Source organism: Odocoileus virginianus, chromosome X, assembly GCF_023699985.2.
Source record: "Odocoileus virginianus isolate 20LAN1187 ecotype Illinois chromosome X, Ovbor_1.2, whole genome shotgun sequence".
Lineage (NCBI taxonomy): Eukaryota > Metazoa > Chordata > Mammalia > Artiodactyla > Cervidae > Odocoileus > Odocoileus virginianus.
In genome coordinates this window covers 51,789,895-51,812,924 of record NC_069708.1, presented here as the reverse complement: position 1 = coordinate 51,812,924, position 23,030 = coordinate 51,789,895, and the positions used below count along the sequence as shown (strand labels likewise).

Genomic DNA, 23,030 nt, shown 5'->3' with positions numbered 1-23,030 from the left:
CTGAAAGCAAAACTTTTGTAGCTTCATAGTTACAATATGTCCATAGCAATACTTCATTTTTTAACTGTGTGATTAATTTTTTAAATATAATTAATTAATTTTTTCTTGGCTGCACTGGATCTTCATTGCTGAGTGTGGACTTTCTCTAGTTGTTGTGGCAAGTGGGGGCTAGTCTCTAGTTTTGGTGCTTGGGCTTCTCATTGCAGTAGCTCCTCTTGTTGTGGGTTTCCCAGGTGTTGCTAGTGGTAAAGAATCCACTTGCCAGTGCAAGAGATGCTAGAACCTCGAGTTCAATCCCTGAGTCTAGAAGATGCTCTGGAGTAGGAAACGGCACTTCACTCTAGTACTCTTGCCTGGAAAATTCCATGGGCAGAGGAGCCTGGTGGGCTATAGTCCATGGGGCCACAAAGAGTCAGATATGGCTGAGCACACAAACTTACTCTTGTTGTGGAACATGGGCTCTAGGGCACTCAAGCTTCAGTAGTTGCAGCACAGGGGCTCAGTAATTGTGGCTTGTGGGCTCTAGAGCACAGTCTTATTAGTTGTGGCACACAGGTTTAGTTGCTCCATGACACACAGAATCTTCCTGGATCAGGGATCAAACCCATGTCCCCTGCACTGGCAGACGGATTCTTAACCACTGGACCACCAGAGAAGTCTTAGTGATTATTTCTTTTATATGGATGTTGGATCAGAGAGGAGCCATCTTTTCAGTCATTCTTTGGGGTAATCTCTTTAGAGATGAGGAATTATGTAGCTGTGCGATCTCTAGGGACTTGGATCACAATAAAATGTCCTTCAGACCATAGTTCTTGCATTTGTGTGATCTGTAATAGTCCCCAGCTTTTGGACCATGGACCCATGAGGAGGAGGGAAGGGTAACTTAGTTCAAGGAGTCCACAGATCTTTAAATGTGTAAGTGTTTTTCTCACTCTGTAAGTACTAAAAGTACAGCTCCTTTGTGGGTGTGAGTGGGTGAAGTGAGATTTTTTTTTTAATTTTAAGAAGGGGCCCTTATGTTGGGAACCACTGAAGTAGAAACTAAAAATGGTGGCTATTTAATCAGCAGTATCAGGAATCATCCCTTATATGTAGGATCTAAAAGGACATAATACAAATGAACTTATTTACAAAACAAAAACAGATTCACAGACTTCAAGAACAGCTTATAGTTGCCGGGGGAAAGGATGTGGGAAGGGATAGTTTGGGAGTTTGGGGATGGACATGTACACACTGCTATATTTAAAATGGATAACCAACAAGGACCTACTGTGGAGCACAGGGAACTCTGCTCCAAGTTATGTGGCAGCCTGGATTGGAGGGGAGTTTGGGGGAGAATGGATACATGTATATGTATGACTGAGTCCCTCTACTGTCCATCTGAAACTATCACAATATTGTTAATTGGCTATACTCCAATAAAAATTAAAAGTTTTAAAAAAGAGAGATGTTCAATTCTTGCCATTGTATCAAAGTTTGCACATCTTTGTCCAGCATGAAAAGATACCACTTCTATCATCTGCAATCATTGTCTTAGCCACCCATCCTAATCAGATGTGTGTTCATTCACCAAACTGTCAATTGGTTTGGTACATTTAACTTTTTCACTCTTGTCTTAACCTGTTGACTTCAAAAGCTGAACATGTCTCAAGAATAGCTTATTAAAGAACACTGATCTCACTCCCCTACCACACCAAATTTGCTTCTTCTGTTTTCCCCTCCTGTTGTTGGCAACATTATTCATCTAGCTCCCACATTATAAGCCTTTAACTTCTTCACCTCTCTTACTTTTCATATCCAAGTGATCACCGAATCCAGTGTGCTTTACCTCTTCAATGTATCTCAATGCCATGTTCTCTGCTCCCTCCTCCCTGCAACCGCCTGCCTGTTTTGACAGCTTCTAAATGGATTCTTCCTTTGGGAGACTCACTCCACAAGGTAGACAGAGGGCTCCTACTAAAATGCAAATCTGGTTGTGTCACTCCCCTGCTGAAAATCTTCAGTACCTCCGTACTGTCTACAAGATAAAGCCTAGAATCCTCTGCTTATCATTCAAGCCATGACCCAATCTGGCCACAGCCTCATCTGGTACTCCCCGCCAAAGCACCTACCTGTACTCTGATCGGCACCATATATTTGATTTTTCTGCTGTTTGGAATGTTCTTTTTTTGTTTTATCTTCTCTGTCTAATGGCAATCCAATTTCTCTTTCATGACTCACCTCAAGAATATTTCCTCTAGGGAGACTTCTGACATGACCAGGTAGGGCTCACTTCATCCATCCCTTCACTCCATCCCATAAATACTTCTACCATTAATGCAGTAACACTTTATGGCTTGATTTTCCCCACGTCTGTTCTCTCTGTATGTGAACTCCTCACCATGTCTTTTCATCTCCTAAACTCCAGCTATACTGAACTTAGTGTTCTCTGAGCATGTTGTGCTTTTTTGGGTGACATCCACCTTTGCATAGGTGGCCCCCTCTGCTAGGAATACACTTCTCCCTTTCTCCCCTTCTCTGCACAGGCAAATATCTCCACATCCTTCAAGACTCATCTCAAATGCAATCGGTCTGAAATCTCTGCATATGCTCAGATAGAGTGAGTTATTCCATATTCTTTGCTCCCCTAACCTTCTGGTGAAACCTCATTTATAGCATCTGCTGCATAAGTATTTTATTATCATTATCAGCTTACATAGGCTTCCCTGGTGGCTCAGTGGTAAACAATTTGCTGGCCAATGTAGGAGATACAGATTCAACCCCTGGGTCAGGAAGATCCCCTGGAGAAGGAAATGGTAAGCCACTCCAGTATTCTTGCCTGGAGAATTCCATGGACAGAGGATCCTGACACACTGCAGTCCATGGGGTCACAAAAGAGCCAGACATAACTTAATGACTAAACAACAATCAGCTTACATGACTGTCCCCCTCCATCTCCCACACCTTATCCCCATGAAATGAGATCTCAGAGAGCATATCATCTTTTTGTCTCTAGCACAAAGCACAACAGAGAAACGATAGATACTTCCTTGATCAATTATTAACTCAAGTCCTTTATGGTGCTTGATGGCCTGGGAAAAACTATTGGATAGGTCAGTAAGCTTTGAATACTTATTGACATAACTGGTCAAGGCACCCCTGGGTAAGTGCTGCATTTACAAGCCTTTTCTATGTTTTGACTCTAAATCTGTCCTTGTTACTCTTCCAGGTGCTTATGCTCAACAATTGATGCACTGCCTGTCCTCACCCACCCCCATGAGCCTTGGTTCTGATGCAACCTATGGTCATGCAGGGATGCCCTTACACCCTCCCACGATGTCATAAGTGGCGGGCAGCTGACAACTTCCATCACAGCCGTAGCCTCCGAAGCACCTGCCCCCAACCTCAGGTAAGAGGCTCAGAGCAAAAGACAGAACCATGAAGAGAGGGTGGACCTAGGCTCTGCGTATGTTCTTGTGGGTATCCATGCTTCTTAAGGCTCAAGGGTAGTCTTCATACTCATGAAACCCCTTGCACAGAACGAGGCCTCCTCTGACCCATCCCTGTCGTTCATGAGGCCTTTTATGGGGCAAAGGAAGTGTGCTGATCTGGACAAGCCAAACAGCCCACAATGGCTAAGGTGGCTGGTTTCATGTTAAGCTTCCAGGGTGGGTCCTGGAAGAGTGTGCTCCTTCAGGGTATAGCCTAGGACAAGGCAGGACCTTCCTTTGCCTTGACTTCTCTGCAGTTTCCTCATATGCTGTACCTGCAGAATATTTCCTCTCCCTCCATTGGCTCTTCCTCTCAAGTCCCTGGTCCTACTCACAGCTCCTGGGTTAACCCCACTATGGATCTCCTGAGCTTCCTATTGGCCTGTCCTCTCTCTCCTCCCCTACAACTGGAGTGGTGGGGCTGAATGTGCCAGCCTGTGTGTGGTGCCAGGTGGGCAGAGGGGGTGTGAGAGGCAGTAATCCCAGAGGGCAACCCACTTTCCTGGCAATGAGGGAAGTCCAAGGGAAAGTTGACTAGACAAGGGAGATGTATAAGCATATTTTGCCTTGCCCTATAATACTTAACCTTCCCAGGTGGCTCAGTATTAAAACACCCATCTGCCAGTGCAGGAGACGCAAGAGACTCATGTTCAATCCCTGGGTGGGGAAGATCACCTGGAGAAGGAAATGGCTACCCACTCCAATATTCTTGCCTAGAGAATTCCACGAACAGAGGAGCCTGGTGGGCTACAGTCCATGGGGTGGCAAAAAGTCAGACACAACTGAAGCAACTTAGTACACATATTACTTTGGGGTTCAGAGGCTATGGGAGTGTGTGAAAGTACTATGTTTCTTAGGATCTCACAGATGGGCTGAGATGCTGGGTCACTATGGGTGGTGTGAACAGCCACTGAATGTATATGGTGGAGGAAGAGAGATACCAAGGTGGCAGGGATGGAGAATGTAGGTACTGGGAAACGCATGTGGGCAGAGAATGAGAAACAATGAAGGTCTAGACAGTCATAAGGTCCAGACCTCCCAAGCTGTTTTGACATATCTAACCAGAGAAAATTCACTGCTTGTAACATAGTCTCAAAGCCAGTGTCAACTGAGAGTCCCTCTGCAAACCTCAGTTCAGTTCAGTTCAGTCACTCAGTCATGTCCGACTCTTTGCAACCCCATGAACTGCAGCACGCCAGGCCTCCCTGTCCATCACCAACTCCCAGAGTTTACCGAAACTCATGCCCATTGAGTCGGTGATGCCATCCAGCCATCTCATCCTATTTCATCCCCTTCTCCTCCTACCCGCAATCCCTCCCAGCATCAGTCTTTTCCAATGAGTCAACTCTTCGCATGAGGTGGCCAAAGTATTGGAGTTTCAGCTTCAGCATCAGTCCTCCCAATGAACACCCAGGACTGATCTCCTTTACAATGGACCGGTTGGATCTCCTTGCAGTCCAAGGGACTCTCAAGAGTCTTCTCTAACACCACAGTTCAAAAGCATCAATTTTTCAGCACTCAGCTTTCTTCACAGTCCAACTCTCACATCCATAAGTGGCCACTGGAAAAACCATAGCCTTGACCAGATGGACCTCTGTTGGCAAAGTAATGTCTCTGCTTTTTAACATGCTATCTAGGTGGTCATAACTTTCCTTCCAAGGAGTAAGTGTCTTTTAATTTCATGACTGCAATCACCATCTGCAGTGATTTTGGAGACCAGAAAAATTAAGTCTGGCACTGTTTCCACTGTTTCCCCATCTATTTCCCATGAAGTGATGGGACCAGATGCTGTGATCTTAGTTTTCTGAATGTTGAGCTTTAAGCCAACTTTTTCCCTCTCCTCTTTCACTTTCATCCATAGGCTCCTTAGTTCCTCTTCACTTTCTGCCATAAGGGTGGTTTCATCTGCATATCTGAGGTTATTGATATTTCTCCTGGCAATCTTAATTCCAGTTTGTGCTTCTTCCAGCCCAGCATTTCTCATGATGTACTCTGCATATAAGTTAAATAAGCAGGGTGAAAATACACAGCCTTGACATACTTTTCCTATTTGGAACCAGTCTGTTGTTCCATGTCCAGTTCTTACTGTTGCTTCCTGACCTGCATACAGGTTTCTCAAGAGGCAGGTCAGGTGGTCTGGTATTCCCATCTCTTTCAGAACACAGTTTATTGTGATCCACACAGGCAAAGGCTTTACCTACCCCTTCCCCAAAGTGGGATTTTCAGAGGGTTGAGGGATTGAAAACCGTGGGTCCTTCCAGAAGACTTGTCTTGCTCATTGCCCACTCCCTGCAAGCTTTACTACCTAGGCAGTGGGACGTGAGGGCTTAATTTTATGACAGAGAATGGTGAGATCAAGCCCTCTCTTGGTCACAAGAACAGAAGTAGAAGGCTATTGATAAGGAAAGAAATCAAGGATTAGTCATCATTTGCCTGAGGGCCTGGCTCTGCTAGAGGGGACTGTGCTTCGCAGGGGGAACTCTGAGGGGAGAACAGGGTGAGGGAGCCTATTAAGGGAGCCAAACTGGGGGGTGGCATTTAGGAAACTAGGGCTTCCCTGGTGGCTCAGATGGTAAAGAATCTGCCCTCGATGCAGGAGACCAGTGTTCGATCCCTGGGTCAGGAAGATCCCCTGGAGAAGAAAATGACAACCCACTTCAGTATTCTTGCCTGGAGAGTTACATGAACAGAGGAACCTGGTGGACTACCGTCCATGGGGTCACAAAAGAGTCGGACATGACTGAGTGATTAACACTTTCACACTTTTCACACTTAGGAAACTAAGAAGCCTGGAGGGACTGAAACGCTAACATGGGTGGAGCCCAGTTCATCATGGGTGCTTCCATCAGAACCGTGACAATTTGGTTGTGGCTGGATCACAAGAGCCTGTTTCTAACTCTAGGGCATTCCCAGCCCAGAGAACTCTGTGAGGATGGCTTGGGACCAACCGATTACCCCAGCATAAACCAAGCTGTGACCCGGTGCTAGAGCTGCTCCCTGCTCTTTGCCTGCTGTCCCCTGCCATTCACCCCATGTGGCCCCACCCTGGACCCCAAGAAAGGCTCAGGCAGCTGCTCTAACTATTCCTGTAGGTGGGCCTCAGCATGGAAACAATGTGGAACTGTGGAAAGCCCAGAAGACTCTGTGGGAGATAAATGAGGATGGGAACAGAACCCTTTTTGGTCAAAATGAAGTGTTTTCCCTCAGTGCTGGGGCGGGGTGGGGGGTGTCAGCTTGGGAATGTTAACCTTTCCCCAGGCAAGTCTGCTGGAAAAGGAGTGGCCACCTCCAGAAGGGCCCCTCAGGCCAGTAGCCCAGGACAGCAGAGGCAGGGCACAGGAGCCTCCCTGCACCGAGCTCCTGCGTTCCATCTTGCCCTCCCCCACCCTGCAGAAGTCCAGCGCGCATGCCCATAGATCATATGTATCCCCCTGGCCTTAGAGTGCAGGGGGAGGTCTGTGGGGACAAAGCTCTCTGTCCTCTCTTCCCAAAGGCAGGGCAGAGCCCCCACTCATTTTCATTGCTGGCTTGGGTCAGTCTTCTGCCCGCTGTCCCACAGCTCTGTCCTCTAATACACCCTGTCTCTGAGGACGCTTACCTACTAAAGGACAAGGCTGATCCTCAAGCTCATTGTCTTGCCAGGCCTTGGTGAAACTGCTTACCAGAGGTTTGTCACCAAAGTGATCTGATCTTTTCCTCCACCTCAGGGTAGGGGAGAGGGAATTAGAGGCAGAGTGAGTTCTTTGTGTCTTCCAGGCAAAGGGAACATAAATCAACAGAAGCTCCCCTCTGCGTACCCCTCCTCAGCACCATGGAATGCCCAGTCCCACTCTCACCATCTTGCCAGCCTGGGAGGGCCCTCCTGGCCTCGGTGTGGCGGGCCCAGTTGGGAGCGAGCCGGAATTCCCCAGGGACAAAGCCCTGATTCACCATCCCCAATCCTGACATAGCCGCCCCCTCTGGATTCCTGGGGGGTCAGTAAACAAACAGGGTGACAGATCCCGCCTCCTGGCCTGGCTCAGCTCTGCTCGCCCTCCCTGAGGGAGCCTGCTCAGAGCCTGTCTGGACTCTGCCTGCAGCTCACCAAGTGCTGGGTCTGGGTTCATTCGGAGGAGCATCATGGGGCTGCCTAATCCTGCAAGCGGGTCCCCAGGCGGCACAGGTAGGGTCCACTCATGGGAACGCAGAGCAACTGACTCTAGAGCTGTGCCCTGGAGCTTTGCTGTTCTCCCACTTCTCCTTCTGTGTATGGCTGTGAGCTGTGGGAATTTTTTCTTTTTTTAAATCTTGAATATTCTTTATTCTATATATTCATGTGTGCTGAGTCACTCAGTCATCTCCAACTCTTTTTGACCCATGGACTACAGCCCGCCAGGCTCCTCTGTCCATGGGGATTCTCCAGGAAAGAATATTGGAGTAGGTTGTCATACCCTTCTTCAGGTGATCTTCCCAACCCAGGGATCGAACCTGCATCTCCTTTGTCTCCTGCACTGGGAGGTGGATTCTTTAACACTAGTACCACCTGGGAAGTCCTCTCTTAGTACAGGTTGGTTATGCTTAACTGCTAACTCCTATGATTATATCACTCTTACTATCACAAATTCTGCCAGCACTACTGCCCAGATGAGATCCTGGAAGTACTTGTGTTAGGTTAGAACTGTTCAAATTGCCCAAACACTGGCAACCATGCCATTCAAGGTAAGCCGTTTACTCAACCTTCTAGAAAAGAAAGCTGAAGGGCTATGCTACAAATTCAGAGAGAGAGACAGATAGAGAGAGCCATCTGTAGTAGATGTCCTACTTCCAAGGGGGCCTTGGTGCCCCCTTCTCCCTCTTCACCACTTGTATTTCCCACCACAGTCAGGAGAGTCCTAAAGAGCACTGCTCATCTTCAATGGGTTGAGAAAGAGCTAAGACAGGATTTGGGGTCCTGATCTCCAAAGAACTCTAACCAGAATCAACAGCTAAGAGGCTCCCATCATTTGCTCACCCTGTAGGGTATTATGGGGGTTGGGGGAATGGGGGTTGTGCCAAATAGCCCTTCAGGAGTTAGCTATCTCCCTCGCAGATCAAGACATGCTCAGGCAGAAGCAGAAGGGAGTGAAGGACAGGGGAGTGTGGAGAGGAAATCTCAGCCTGGGGAAACCCATCTGCATGCCTGCCTGTCTACCTTCTCCCCTTCTGTGGAAGGAAAATGGCCCTGCTGGTGGCTGAGCCTCCTCTAGTCTCTCCTTTCCCCCAAACCATACATCTTTCCCACACAAGACTTGCCAGGCAAGTTGGGAGACTAATCTTTCCATTAAAACCACAGCTCAAAGTGCTTAACATGTGTGTTAAGCCCGTGTGTGTGGGCTACACTCCATGGGGTCACAAAGAGTTGGGCATAACTGAGCACAGCACAGCAGTAAGAGAGGACCTTGCCATGAACAGAACCACAGAGTCTTTATTTCTCTCAACCACTCAAACACATCCTAGAACCAGCCCCTTCTCCCCTCCCCACCCCTCTGCCCCGTTCACACTTGTCCCATGCTTGGCTTGGCGCGGACAAGGGTGTAGCACACTCCAGAGATTGTAGAGGTGTCTGTGTTTCTATACAGGTTAGAGCTTCTGCCACCACCCCCGTACCTCCTCACGATGGTGCTGGGGTACCCTGCCTAAGTCCAAAGCTATTCAACGGGTCTGTTGGTGCCACCAGAATCCTGGAACCACCAGCCATGAATCTGTGTTGGAATGAAATAAAAAAGAAGTCTCATAATCTCCGGTAAGGCCTGGAGCCTCAAAACAGGGGCTTTGGGGCATTGGCGGGGATGGTGTTTGGCTCCTCTTGCTCGTCACCCTCTTCTCAGCCTTCCTGTCAGCTTCATCCTCTTTTTTTCCTCCTTTTCATGCTCTGGTGCTGGGGGAAGGACCCTGGGTCAGAAGTCAGGAGACTTGGATTTGAGTCTCGGTCTTTTTCCTTTATTTTTATTGATTTTTTTAACACCAAAAACATTTTGTATTGGGTTATAGATGATTAACAATGCTGTGGTAGTTTCAGGTGAATAGTGAAGGGACTCAGCCATACATATACATATATCCATTCGCCCCCAAACTCCCCTCCCATCCCGAGCCTCAGTCAGCTGTGTCACCTTGGAAAATTGGTTTCAGTAATCCCTGAATGTTGGCTTCCACTTGTTTGGATTTTTTTTAACAACAACAACAAAATGAGTAGAGGAATAATGCTTGTTCTGTTTTTCAGTGTTGTTACGAGGACTCAAATAAGATATGAAAATGCTTTTTGCACTTAAAAGTGCTGATGTATAAATGGAGGATTTGATTACTGCCCGCCTTCCTCTTGTAACTGTCTTCTATCTTAGTAGCTCTCATCTGCTTTTTCACATCTTTAAAAAAAAATATTTATTTATTTTAATTGCAGGATAATTACAATATTGTAGTGGTTGTTAGCCCTCTCTTCCCACCACTGCTTCTCCCCCACCCATGCCTCCCTAAACTAAGAGCAAATCAGTAGGAGACTGAAGGCAATTTCTAACTCAGTTGTCCCTCTTTCCTCTACCCTTCTTTATAACTTCTTTGCCACTACCCTTCTCCAAACACACACTTTTCCTCTCTACTCTCTATCATCAAAGACCAAACTCCTGGCTTCTGGTGGGTTCTTGTGGAGATGAGGAGTGTATAGACGTTGAAGGAATGCAGGCTCTGAAATCAGACAACCCTGAGTTCAAATCCAGTGACTTTACTGTGTGACCTTGGGAAAATTACTTAACTTCTCTGGTCAACACCAGTGGCTACCTCTCAAGGTTGCTCTGAGAATTAGTGGAAGCAAAAATTTATGTAAAACCTTGGCCAAAGAGGTAGAGGTGGAATGACCAGTTACCAGTCACCTAAGGGGAATGGGTTCAATGACTGCACACAGCCTGGACTGGCCTCTGGCTTCCTACCACTTGGACTTCAGTTCATGGCTCATTTGTGGGGAGAGGGGAAGGCAGACAGAGATTATTATGCTGCACATGTTTTCCTCCTTCTGTATGTCAAGCTTCTAGCCTATGTTGCCCTCATACTTTGGGACCCCTGGGCTGCTTGTATTTGTATGCAACCTCACACACATGTGTGCCCACACTCAGTCACCTGGCATACCCTTTCCACCCACTGCATTGCTCCCGCTCAGAAGGTAGCCTCTGAGAAGCCTCTGAGGGTGAAGAGTTTGGCATGACTTGAGTTCCTCCAGGACAAGAGGGCAACAAGACAGCTGTCTCCACTAACGCCCTTGCTTACTTTGCTACCCTTCACAGCCTGATTCTGGGTGCACAGCTGAATAAGCTGAAGTCCACCAAATGTTTTGGTACCGTGCTCTATGAGGAGGTGTCTTGGGAGGCTCTGTGGGTGGGTCAGAGGGTGGGTTCTGGGCCTTCTCCCACTTCGACCAGAGAAGCACCTCTTTCATTTGTTTATATAGTAAGATTCCACGTACATATCTGCTGGGGAAAAATGTTTTGCCACTTAACAAGAGGACTGAAAATCACTGGTTTTACCATTGTGTGCAGTGCCCGGCTAGAGGCCTTCTCAGACCACAGTGGAAAGCTTCAGCTCCCTCTCCAAGAGATAATTGACTGGCTCAGCCAAAAGGATGAGGAATTGTCAGCTCAGCTGCCCCTACAAGGGGATGTGGTCCTGGTGCAACAGGAGAAGGAGACACATGCGGTAGGTTAGAGTTACAGAGGCTATGGTGTGTAGTCTCTTGGTTGGGAAGGGATGTCTTCTGCAATGCCCTGACAGACAGATGCTCAGTCTCTGCTTAGATACTTAAAGTCACTGGAAGCTGTATGCAGTCCTACTGGTCTGTGGATGGCGCTCCAGAGAATAAGTCAAATCTCCCCCCTCTATACATCCCATCCAATATTGGCCTCCCTTAAAATGCTTCCCTGATTTTTAACGAGGACAGGGGAAATGAACATAAAATAATATTCAGTGAAAAAAACACAAAATACAAAGCTGTTTATAGGTAGATCTCAACTGTATAAAAATCAATATAGATGTGTACGTGTGTATACACACATAAGAAGGAACTCTATCAAAATCTTCACAATGGGTAACTCCAGGTGATGAAATTAGTTCTTTTTAATTTTCTTCCTTTCATCCTTTTCTGAAATTTCTGAGATTTCTGTGACATATCTTTCCTCTATAATCAGAAAATAACAACAAATGTTTTTTAAAATGAACACAGATGCACTGGAAGAAATGATCATTATGTGATGTGATGTGACAGAGGTGTCAGCTCTCACTACAAAGGCAATCATATTATACAAATGTATCAAATCAGTATATTGTGCTAAATCAAATCAGTACGTTGTGTTAAGTTTACACAATGTTATAGGTCAATTATAGCACAATTTAAAAGATGAATACAGGATGGAATACAATACAGCAAGAAAATAAACTATAAATGTGTGCCACAGTATGGCTGAATTTTAAAGACAATATGTTGAGTGAAAAAAGAGTCAAATACAAAAAAGAGTACATATAGTGTGGTTCCATGTATATAAGGTTTAAAATTTGGCAGAACTAATCAGTGGTGGTACAAGTCAGGATAGTTGTTACCTTGGGGGAGGGGAGGAGAAAAGAGTGACTGAAAGAGGTCATGACAGGGCCTTCTGGGATGCAGGTGGAGTTCTGTTTCTTTATCTCGGTACTGGTTACAGATATGGAATCACTTTATGAAAATTCATCAAGCTGTGATGAAAAGTACACTTTTGATTTACATACTTGTGTGTATTTTGACAAAAATTTAAACTTTTCATATAAATCTAGCCCATCCTGGTTTTGATTCCTTAAAGCCCCTTTCAGAGGACTTTCTGAGTCTTCCAAAGAAGCAAGATTCCTAGCCCCAAGTCCCCATATTTCTCTCTACCTTGTGGCATAGACAGATCTGTTTCAGAGTAAATAGACCTTCTAGTATCAAAGTTATTATTTTGCCTATAGAGAAGACTGCTCCACTTTTAGTCTGAGTAGCCCAAAGGTACAGGATATCAAGTTGCACTGAGGAGAAGAAAGATTGTCAATTGCAGGATGAAATTCAAAGCAATTGAAAGATTTTCCTTCCCCATTGACCATATTGCTAAACTTCACAGGCCTTTATGGACGATGTCAAGTCTCGAGGCCCCTATATTTACTCTGTGCTGGAATCAGCTCAGGCCTTCCTGTCCCAGCACCCATTTGATGAATTAGAGGAGCCTTGTTCTGAGAGCAAAGGTGGGTGGTCTTCCTCTCTTTCATCTTCTTCTTGAGCTATGAACCATTAAACACCTTTATGTCCATCCCAAACACATTTTCTCAGCTGTTACCTAGGAGGATAATTTATTACTAGAAGTCCAAAATTGGGAAGGAACAAGATTCACACTCTAAGAAAAAGCAAAGGGAAGACCCTGGAGCAGGGGAGACGAGCATTTGGCCCAAAGCTGTATGTGGCTCTCTGGAGCATCATGTGTGGCCATCTAAGAAGGCATGAAAAAGAAATTAAAAAGACTCAAATGCATTAAGCAAACTCAGTAAATAAAAGTAGTAGTGTGTTCTTTTAAAACGTACTGCTTTATTCCAGTAGAGAAAGGCATGTGACACTGCTCCAATCAACTAGCAAATAAAAATTCTTTCAAAAAATCTTTAAAAATTAGGTGATGGTACTTGAGAAGAAAACTGACTGTGGCTCTTTAATTCTGACCCTAGTGATTTCTGGTTCTCTTTCTCTGATGGAGTGGGTCACTGTAGGTCTAAGTTTAAATAAGGCAGCAGGGTGGGATCCATGGTGTTTAGCTCCAAGTGATGGCCCAGCAAGCCCTCTTCTCCAGAAAGAAGCTTTGACACTCTGAGACTGGCTATGAATGACCTGACAGGACCCTTCGATAATGGAGCCCTGTGTCGATGCTGTTGACCCTCTCAGTTTACTTCAAGCCCCTCCTCCTGAGTACTAACCAATACTCAATTTACCACCCAATGGGCCTCAGATAGAACAAGCTCAAGAGAGCAGGGCAATTCCAATTAGCCTGGAGTTTGGGAGCTCTGAATCTACTTTTCAAGGGAGGTCTGAGGGAGGAGAAGGAAAATTACAATTTAGAAGCCTAGGTGGAAAGGCTGGGAAAGTTATACTAACCTCTCCTCTGCTGGACCTTCATAAAATGCCTCCCTTCTTTGGAAGGAACTGCACAACAGACACTGGGCTTCCCACATGGCGCTCGTGGTGAAGAACTCACTTGCCAATGTAGGAGACATAAGAGATGTGGGTTTGATTCTTGGGTCAGGAAGATCCCCTGGAGGAAGAAATGGCAACCCACTCCAGTATTCTTGCCTGGAGAATCCCATGGACAGAGGAGCCTGATGGGCTACAGTTCATGGGGTCACAAAGAGTTGGACATGACTGAAGCAACTTAGCACACACACACAATAGACACTAATGCAAAATCACATTCCAAGGTCATGTGACTAGAACTCTGGATGATTGGCCTTACTGTGCCTCTTAAATATTTTACTCACTCTCTACCTTGCCCATTTCTTAAGAATATGAGGAAATCCTCATGATACTATAGGTAGAAAACACCAAAATGGTCTCTTGACTGTGATGGTGGATCCATGAGCCTATACATGTGGTAAAATCACATAGAACAAAACACACACACATACACAAATGACTAAAAGTAAAATTGGGGAATTCTGAAAAAAATTTCTGGATTGTGTCAATGTCAATATCGTGATCGTTATACTATAATTTTGCAAGATGTTACTATTTGGGGAAACTAGTTAAAGGGTACATGAGATCTCTATTATTTCTCACAATTACATATGAATCTACTATGAAGTCAAAATTAAAGTTTTAATTTTTTAAAAAGCCACATTTATAAAAGGAGCTCAGCCATAAAAATATGTATTTGTGTGTGTATGAAAACACACACACAGCACACACATGTTTACAAAAGGCTGTTTTTGTCTTTCCGTGGGCTACCCTTGCCTGGCTGGCCTGACCTGACTTCATGACTGCCCTTGCAGATACCTCTCCTAGACAGCGGATCCAGAATCTTAGCCGCTTTGTGTGGAAGCAGGCAACAGTGGCCAGTGAACTCTGGGAGAAGTTGACAGCCCGCTGCGTGGACCAGCACCGCCACATTGAGCACACTCTGGAGCAGCTGTTGGAGATCCAAGGGGCAATGGAGGAATTAAGTGCAACTCTGACCCAGGCTGAGGGAGTCCGAGCCACTTGGGAGCCCATTGGGGATCTCTTCATTGATTCACTTCCCGAGCATATCCAGGCTCTTAAGGTATGCAGGCCCTCTCCCCTGGCTACAGCCTACCCGGAGACCAGATACTCCACTAAGACCCTGACAGTGTTCCTGATGCTGAGGCTCCGCTGTTGCTCTGGACTTCAACAGAGTCTCTCCCAGTTTCTCTGCTGGATTTGGGGGCTAGTTTAGCTGAGGGCTTACCTGGTTGGGGAAGCGCTTCCCTGGTGACTCAGATGGTAAAGAATCCCCCTGCAATGCAGGAGACCTGGGCTCGATCCCTGGGTTGGGAAGATCCCTGGAGAAGGGCATGGCAACCCACTCCAGTATCCTTGCCTGTAGAATCACATGGACAGAGGAGCCTGGCAGGTTGCAGTCCTTGGGGTCACAAAAAGTCAGACATGACTGAGCGACTAACACACTTAGCTGAGGTCTCCTCTGTCCTACTGTCTTCTCTTTCCCTGGTGTTTTCTGAGAGAAGAAAAGGAAGTAAGGACAATGCCCACCCCACCCCCCCATACACACACATCTTAGTCTGGTTGCCCTAATATGCAAGCATGGAAGCTGCGCTACTAAAACAAAATCTCTGGGTAAAGAGGAAGGAGTTGGTGTGAATGACTAATGGTTCCTCTTTCCTACTATCTACCTGCTGTGGGACTTGGATCCTGGTTCCATAGCTATTCAAGGAAGAATTCTCCCCCATGAAAGATGGAGTGAAGTTAGTAAATGATCTGGCCCATCAACTTGCCATTTCTGATGTGCACTTGTCAATGGAGAACTCCCGGGCTTTGGAGCAAATCAATATCCGGTGGAAACAGCTACAGGTAAAGGAGAAGCCTAAAGTGAGCTATGGGAGAAAGATTTGGTATAACTAGGCTTGGTGATGGGGGGACTTCTCCAGGCCTTCAGGAAGTAAAGGGGCATTGAAATGGGATCTATGTGGGGAAATAGTTGTATAGAATTTGGGGCCAGAAAACAAGCTTCTCAACCTCTAAACTGCAGGGAGTAATTAAAATAGTCTGAGAGGGACCTGTCTGCATTTGGGCACTCAGAGTAGACAGGGACAGATGAAGAGTGACTGTGGCCTGGAATTAGAGATGCTCTTCTCTTACCTCTGGGAGTGATATGGGAGAACTAGGATTTGGGTGAATGGTGGGAGGATCTGGAACTGGAGAAGCAGCAGCCTTGGAGGGAATTCACAAAGATAACTGGAGGCACCTGGAAATCCCACCCTGGATATGTGGAATGAGGCCACTGACTTCCTGCATATTCTTTCCATAGGTGTCAGTTGGTGAGAGACTTAAGCAGCTTCAGGATGCTCACCGGGACTTTGGGCCTGGGTCACAACACTTCCTCTCCTGTATGTGAGACAAGCTATACTTCACTTTGTAGAACCTCAGCCACTTTCCAATAGAGTCTACTGTTGTCTGTTGGGGACCTGGTGGGAGCCCAGTGTACCTTGGCATCTAAGAAGCAGTAGAATAAAGCAGTGTAGGATAGTGGTTAAAAGTACAAGCTCTTGAGTCAGAGAGATCTGGATCTGAGTCAGAGCTCCTCGACTTCATAGCCGTGCAAGCTTGAAAAAAATTGCTTAACCTTTCTGAACTTCAATTTTCCCATATATAAAAAGAGGGAAAAATATGACCTAGCTCATAGAGTTATGGTAACTACATGACTTTATTGTTCCAAAAATATTTATTGATGTCCTACCATGGCCCAGGTACCATTCTAGGCACTGGGGCTACATCAGTGAGCAAAACAGAAATTCTTGGACTTGGAGAGCTTACATTCTGCTAGAAGAAGCCAAACCATAAACAAATAAGTGAGTGTGTGCGTGTGTGTGTGTGTGTGTGTGTGTAAAATGTCAATTGGTGACAAGTGTTCCAGAAAAAGTAAAGCAGGGAAGGTATGGGTTAGGCAGTGCTGGACTTAATGGAGGAGGCATTTCAATTTTGAATAGGGTGGTTGGGAATGTTGTCACTGAAATCACGGCAAAGAGGTGAGGGAATGAGCCATGTGGATATCTGAGGGAAGAGCAGACTGGGCAGAGGAAACAATAACTTCCAGGACGTTAAGGCAGGGGCATACCTGAGGAACAGCAAGGAGACCAGTATAGAAGTGAGTGAAGAGGAGAGAGAGCAAGAGATCAGAATGAGAGCAGGAAGCCAAAGCATGGAGGGCCTGGAGGGCTATGGTAAGAATTAGGATTTTATTCTGAGTAGAATGAAGAACCCTTGCAGGGGTTTGAGCAGAGGGATGACATGATCCAACTTCTGTTTCAACAGAGTTTTGGAGGTCTAGAATAGGAGGAGGGAGACCTGTTAGGGTACATATTGTGATAGTCTAAATGAGGGACGATGGTGACCCAATCAGAGTGGAGATGGTGGAAATGTAACTAGATATGAAAATTAGATATGCACACAGAGCATTCAGCAGAGTATCTGGTACATAGTAGGAACTCAATAAATGTTAATGGCAATTCAAACTATTGAATTATAATGACTGGCATGCAACTACACCTGCAGAAGGCTCTTGTACCCAGGGAAACTGCAAGGAAGAGATTGACCAGATGACCGAGCCTCTCCTGGAACATCTGGAAGTTAAAGACATGGAACAGAGAGAAGCATCATTTTCCAGAGTTTCTCACCATAGATGAGTAGGCAGTCCTGTTCCCCATTGTCCCATGGGACTGAGAAGCTGGGCCTTCTGGGGGAAGGGCTTTGAGTCCCATGAGGAAAGTAGAGTCACTTCATATCCACAGTAGCACACCAGCTGCTTGCAGCTGAATGGACAAAATGACAGCCTGCTCACGGGGAAGATTGTCAGGGTGGCCAAGGCCATCTGTTCCTGCCCTTGTCATGTCTCTGGCACATGAGGGTATCAGTGACAACCTCTTCTCTGTCCCTCACCCTAACATCAGGGAGAGAAGTGTCTTCATTAGAAGTGTTTGCCCCATACTCAGGTCCTGTTAAGAGCTGGCATCCCCTTTTGGGCTTAGCTATTTCTTTGGGAGGATAGTACAGGGGAGTAATCAGGGGCCTGAAGAACATTAGTGGCCAGCTTCTTTCTCTTTCTCTTTTCCCTCACCAGCTTCTGTTCAGGTTCCCTGGGAAAGAGCAATTTCACCCAATAAAGTTCCCTACTACATCAAGTGAGTAACCATCTGAATCAGAAACAGGTCAATCACCTACCCACCCTCTCCCTGCCCTGTCTTTTTTTCTACCTATCCCTTTCACCCCTATCTGTTGGGATTCCTCCATCCAATCCAGTTTTTCCTCTTACTCATCTCAAGAGCTCAATATTCTACCTGGGTAAAGGTGAACCCTTGTGCTTTGGAATCTTCAGGGTTCACCCTCAGATCCTGCTGCTCCTTGTGTCCAACCTATCACTGAGGGATGTGTGCATGTTTGTCTGTGGGGTGGGGGGTGATATGGACCCTGGTGCTACTGATGCTTTTATTTGTAGCCACCAGGCTCAAACCACATGCTGGGACCATCCCAAGATGACAGAGTTATACCAAACTCTAGGTAAGAATTCAAGGTTCCTGTATAGGGTGGAGATCTATACAGTTGCCTTTGTCCTATAAGAATACAAGGGAATAGTATTCCATTGTGTGTACATATACCATATCCTCTTTATTCATTCATCTGCTGATAGACAGGTTGTTTTCATGTCTTGGCTACTGTAAATAGTGCTGTGATGAATATAGGAGTATATATATCTTTTTGAATTAGTGTTTTAATATTCTTTGAGTAAATACCCAGGAGTGGGGATAGCTGGATCATATATATATACACACACATGCACGCACACACACATGCACATGGTAGAATACAATCATAAAAAAGGATGAAATCTTGCCACTTGTGACAACATGGATAGACTTTCAAGATATTATGCTGAGTGACATAAATCAGATAGAGAAAGACAAATACCATATGATTCCATTCATATGTGAATATAAAAAGAAAATAAATGAACAAACCAAACAAATACACATAGATACCAAAAAACAGAGTAGTGGTTACCCGAAAAGAAGGGGTAGGGGAAAGGCAAAATAGGTAAGGGGATTGACTGAAAGGTGACAGGTGGAAATAAAATATTGTGTACATGAAACTTATATAATGCTATAAACCAGTGTTGTCTCAATAAAAATAAGAACACAAGGGAATCCCATCCAACAAGCAGATGAGGGTGGAAGTGAATCCTTGTCCTTTTTCCAGTAGCTTCCTTCCTTTCCTCTCTGTATCTCCAACAGGAAGCTCTATTCTCCCCCTAAACAATTTTATCATCACATCAGGGAATTATGCTTATAGATATATGCTAGATCTGCTTTGAAAGACATTATCAAGGCTGTGATGAATGTGACTCTCATGTGCCTTATCTTTCACTGCTAAGAGAGACTCACTATTATGTTGTAGATTTTACCCATGTGGATGCATGTGACTATAGATCATTCATTTTCACTGCCATAGAGTGTTCCATTGTACATACCACAGTTTCCTCATCCATCCTACTGTTAATGGACATCTGGGTCATTTCTACTTTGGAGCTAACAAAAACAGTGCTGCTTGGTAAAAAAAATGTGAAAATCACTGCTCTAGAATATATACAGCTGGCTGGGTTGTAGGATATATGAATATTCAGTTTTGCTAGGTAATACCAAGTTGTTTTCCAATATGATTGTGTCAGTTTACACTTCCACTAGCAATTCTCATTCATCCACATCTTTGCTGACACTTGCTACTGTCAGACTTTTATTTTTTGTCAATCTGACAGGTGTAACATGATATATTGTTGTGGTTTTAATTTGCATTTCCCTGATCTGAGTGTATCTCTTTCCATTCTTGCAGCTGATTTGAACAACATTAAGTTCTCAGCTTACCGCACTGCCATGAAGCTACGCAGAGTCCAGAAGGCACTGCGCTGTAAGTTTCCCATCACACTTCCCTTATGACCTTCATCCTTCCTCATCAATTTGCTGTTTCCCACTCCCATCCCACCTTGGCCAAGGTTGTTGGTCAGCTTTGTGGAGACTCTCCAAAGGTTGGGATATGCTGGCTGTGGACACCTGATCTTTCCAGGGCCCTTCTATTTTCTCCAACCTCTAGACTCGTTTCCAAATTAACCCACAGCTCTCCTCTTCCTTGTCCCTTCTTCCCTGCCCAACACAGACAATCAAGCTAGTGTTTTATGGCAAGAAGTATCCAGAAAATTGTTTGGAGCCATTGAAGGCTTGTGTTCTTTCACCATCTTGGGGTTATTGGATGTAGCAGCAGAATGCTTAAAGCAAATGCCAATGGTTAGGGGACAACATGACTACAGATATAATGTGCCTTCTGTCTTCTCTCTGAGACACTGTCCATCCAATCTTCCTGGACCAAGTGTATCTGGCTAGGCTGATACCAGGATTGGGGGTAATTAAAAAATCCTCCTGAGGTATGTCACATTCACACAGCCATACACGAGCCTTCATAACCAGTGTCTAGGTTTTCAGAACAAGGTTCATGGACCCACCTATTTGCAGTTGAAATGCAGTTTCAGAGAAACTGAAAAAAATGGTATGGTATTTGGTCCCTGGGAGTTTACCCAAATCCCACCATCTTCTTGAAACTGATGTCAAGGATCATTTGGGTATAGAAACATTTGGGGTTAATTTAGGGGTTCTTCTGATGCTTTCTCCCTACTTGGGTTGTGTGTCTTGGTAAAGGGCAAGCTTCTTTCTTTCTTTTTTTTTTATTAGTTGGAGGCTAATTACTTTACAGGCAAGCTTATTTCATACTTACAAATGGTTAGTCTGGAGATGGAGTCACATTTGGTGATGTTGGTGGCCATATCTCCCTGTCTAGTCCGTGGGCTTCTACTTTTGGCTTTACTTTCTCTTTCTCTCCTTTCCTTCCCAGTGGACCTGGTAACTTTAACCACAGCCCTGGAGATCTTCAATGAGCATGATCTGCAGGCCAGTGAGCATGTGATGGATGTGGTGGAGGTCATTCACTGCCTGACTGCCTTATATGAACGGCTGGAGGAGGAAAGAGGCATCCTGGTCAATGTGCCGCTCTGTGTGGACATGAGTCTCAACTGGCTCCTCAATGTTTTTGATAGGTAAGGGCTTGCTGCCCCGGCAGCCTCCAGGATGAAGTTTCAGTGGGATATCTGGAGTGGACACAGTGGGAAGGGTTTGCTCCCCTGGTGGATCTGGACTCAGCTCAGCTTGGGGTATGGCTGGCACCAAGTCCTGCTGGGATCCACCCTGTAAGGGAAATGACTGCCAAGATGTTAACCCTTTACAGATATTCAAGTTCTCAGTTTCTTCTTTTAAACCTAGTGGTCGCAGTGGAAAGATGCGGGCATTGTCCTTTAAGACTGGCATTGCCTGCCTGTGTGGCACGGAAGTGAAGGAAAAACTGCAGTGTGAGTACAACTCCAAAGTCCGGAAGAGGAGTTGGGTGGAGGGAGGGTTGTGGTGGGAGGAAGAAAAGTGCAAGATAAACAGAAGTTCAGTCTTATGACTCAGCACAGGGCTACTCAGGCTACATTGTAATCCGTCCTGGTACAGGCTATTGCAAAGAATCTACAACAGCCAAAGGCCGAGATGGGTCTAAGGCCCATTATCATTCCCACTGTCACTCCAAGGACATTGCTTCCTTCTGATCTGGTGTAATTACTTGATGGAGATCTGAGTTGGGATTCTGGGATACCCAGGACCTGGACTTTCTAGTTCCATTTCCCGGTGGACCATCAGGCTTAGCTCTCTCCCAATCTGATGCTCAAACTATGTCACATGTTCTGCTGGAGACTTTCCATGGATAACATGGGCAGTATGCAATAATCCCATTATCTGGGGGGGGGTGGGCAACATGTAATTCTGTAAGTTTAAACCTCTGGTACAGTATCTTTGCTTTCCCTCTCATCCTCTATCATTTGTACAGCATTTTGCATTTTTCTGCAGCAGCATCATTAGTTGTCAGGTATTTAGTGTTCACTGACCACTGTGCTAAATGTGGTGAGTACAAGATCCAGTTAGATGTTGTCCCTGTCTCAAGTGGTTTATAGTCCAGGTGAGGAGACAGAAGTACAGAGAAAGCACTTCTTAGAGTGAGTGCTAATTAGAATAACCTGAATGTGAAAGGATATGTGCTATATCAGATCACAGAAGAGTGAGGACTGCAATCTAGGAAAGCTTTACAGGGAAGAAGACTTTTCAAAGTACATTCATAGCTATGATATAATTTATTTCTCCCAACATTCCTTTCAGATGGTATGGACAGTGATGATGTAGTCTTAATTTATAAGTAAGGAAACTTCAGCATAGAGAGATTCATGACCTACCCAGGGTTTCCCAAGCTAGTTAGTAATGGGTCAAGAACTAAACCCCAGGCCCTCTGCCTTCTGGTTTTGTTTGTTTTCTGGGCCTTAGGTGAGGCATGAAGCAGAGAGACAATAAACTCTGGAGGAGGTTTTTTTAAATTGGGTTAGAATAGGGGAGTTCCCACAAGGGCAATGTTCAAATATAAGTCCCATAGGCTGTTCAACAGTCATTTAGAGTGAATTCTTAGATGACCAAATGGGTTGAATTATGTCCTCTTTATAGATATCTGTGCAGTGTTTCTTTTCATTTGTCTGGATAATTGAGAGATTGCTGCAATATGAGACTACATGGGCTTCACGAACAGGAGGGGATAGGGCAGGCTGACCTTGATTCATATTCAGGCACCTTTGAACCCCCAACCCCTTGATCTTGCTTCTTGAGACTGTTTTCCCAGCAGTGTATTTGTGTCTGGCACTGCTCTCACACACAGCTCACTCTCTCTTCACCCTTCCCTCCTCCTCTCTGTGTTCAGAGAGAAAAAAGTGAGATAGATACAAATAGGGAGAGCATTAGAATGTTCTTAAAGGGCTTCTAGAAGATCAGGGACCTTTAGGTATTCCACTTTCAAAAGTCATTAGCTAAGTAAGTGCACTCTTACCCTCTCTTCTTTTTCTCCTCTTTCTCCTCACACCATTCCATGGCCATTTCTGTTGTGGACTTGGCCATGACTTATGGTGGGGCCAGCAGACCTCTTCAGCCAAGTGGCCAACTCAGGCAGCCAGTGTGACCAACGCCATCTTGGTGTCCTGCTTCATGAAGCCATTCAGGTGCCCCGTCAGCTGGGGGAAGTGGCAGCCTTTGGTGGCAGCAACGTGGAGCCCAGTGTCCGCAGTTGCTTCCGTTTTGTGAGTATGGAGCTAGGGAGGGAGGAAAGGAGGGATGATGAGACAAAGATTGGGAAGAAGGGAGGGAGAACTCAAAGCTGGG

At 45.5% G+C, this 23,030-nt stretch overlaps 1 protein-coding gene across 4 annotated transcripts in view; it reads left to right on the top strand.

The window, feature by feature from the left end:
- Positions 1-23,030, top strand: part of DRP2 (dystrophin related protein 2) — a 48,201-nt gene that overhangs the window by 10,892 nt on the left and 14,279 nt on the right. The window contains exons 2-16 of one of the 4 annotated variants that reach the window (XM_070461952.1): positions 2,227-2,261; positions 2,526-2,599; positions 3,209-3,388; positions 9,068-9,231; positions 11,012-11,168; positions 12,596-12,716; positions 14,502-14,770; positions 15,409-15,555; positions 16,013-16,091; positions 17,822-17,882; positions 18,197-18,258; positions 19,585-19,659; positions 20,635-20,836; positions 21,060-21,145; positions 22,791-22,948. In XM_070461952.1, the coding sequence (XP_070318053.1) occupies positions 3,272-3,388; positions 9,068-9,231; positions 11,012-11,168; positions 12,596-12,716; positions 14,502-14,770; positions 15,409-15,555; positions 16,013-16,091; positions 17,822-17,882; positions 18,197-18,258; positions 19,585-19,659; positions 20,635-20,836; positions 21,060-21,145; positions 22,791-22,948 (1,698 nt within the window). In that variant the 5' untranslated portion in view covers positions 2,227-2,261; positions 2,526-2,599; positions 3,209-3,271. The remainder of the gene's footprint in view (positions 1-2,226; positions 2,262-2,525; positions 2,600-3,208; positions 3,389-9,067; positions 9,232-11,011; positions 11,169-12,595; positions 12,717-14,501; positions 14,771-15,408; positions 15,556-16,012; positions 16,092-17,821; positions 17,883-18,196; positions 18,259-19,584; positions 19,660-20,634; positions 20,837-21,059; positions 21,146-22,790; positions 22,949-23,030) is intronic. The other 3 variants (XM_070461951.1, XM_020872937.2, XM_070461953.1) reach the window with 3 other exon arrangements.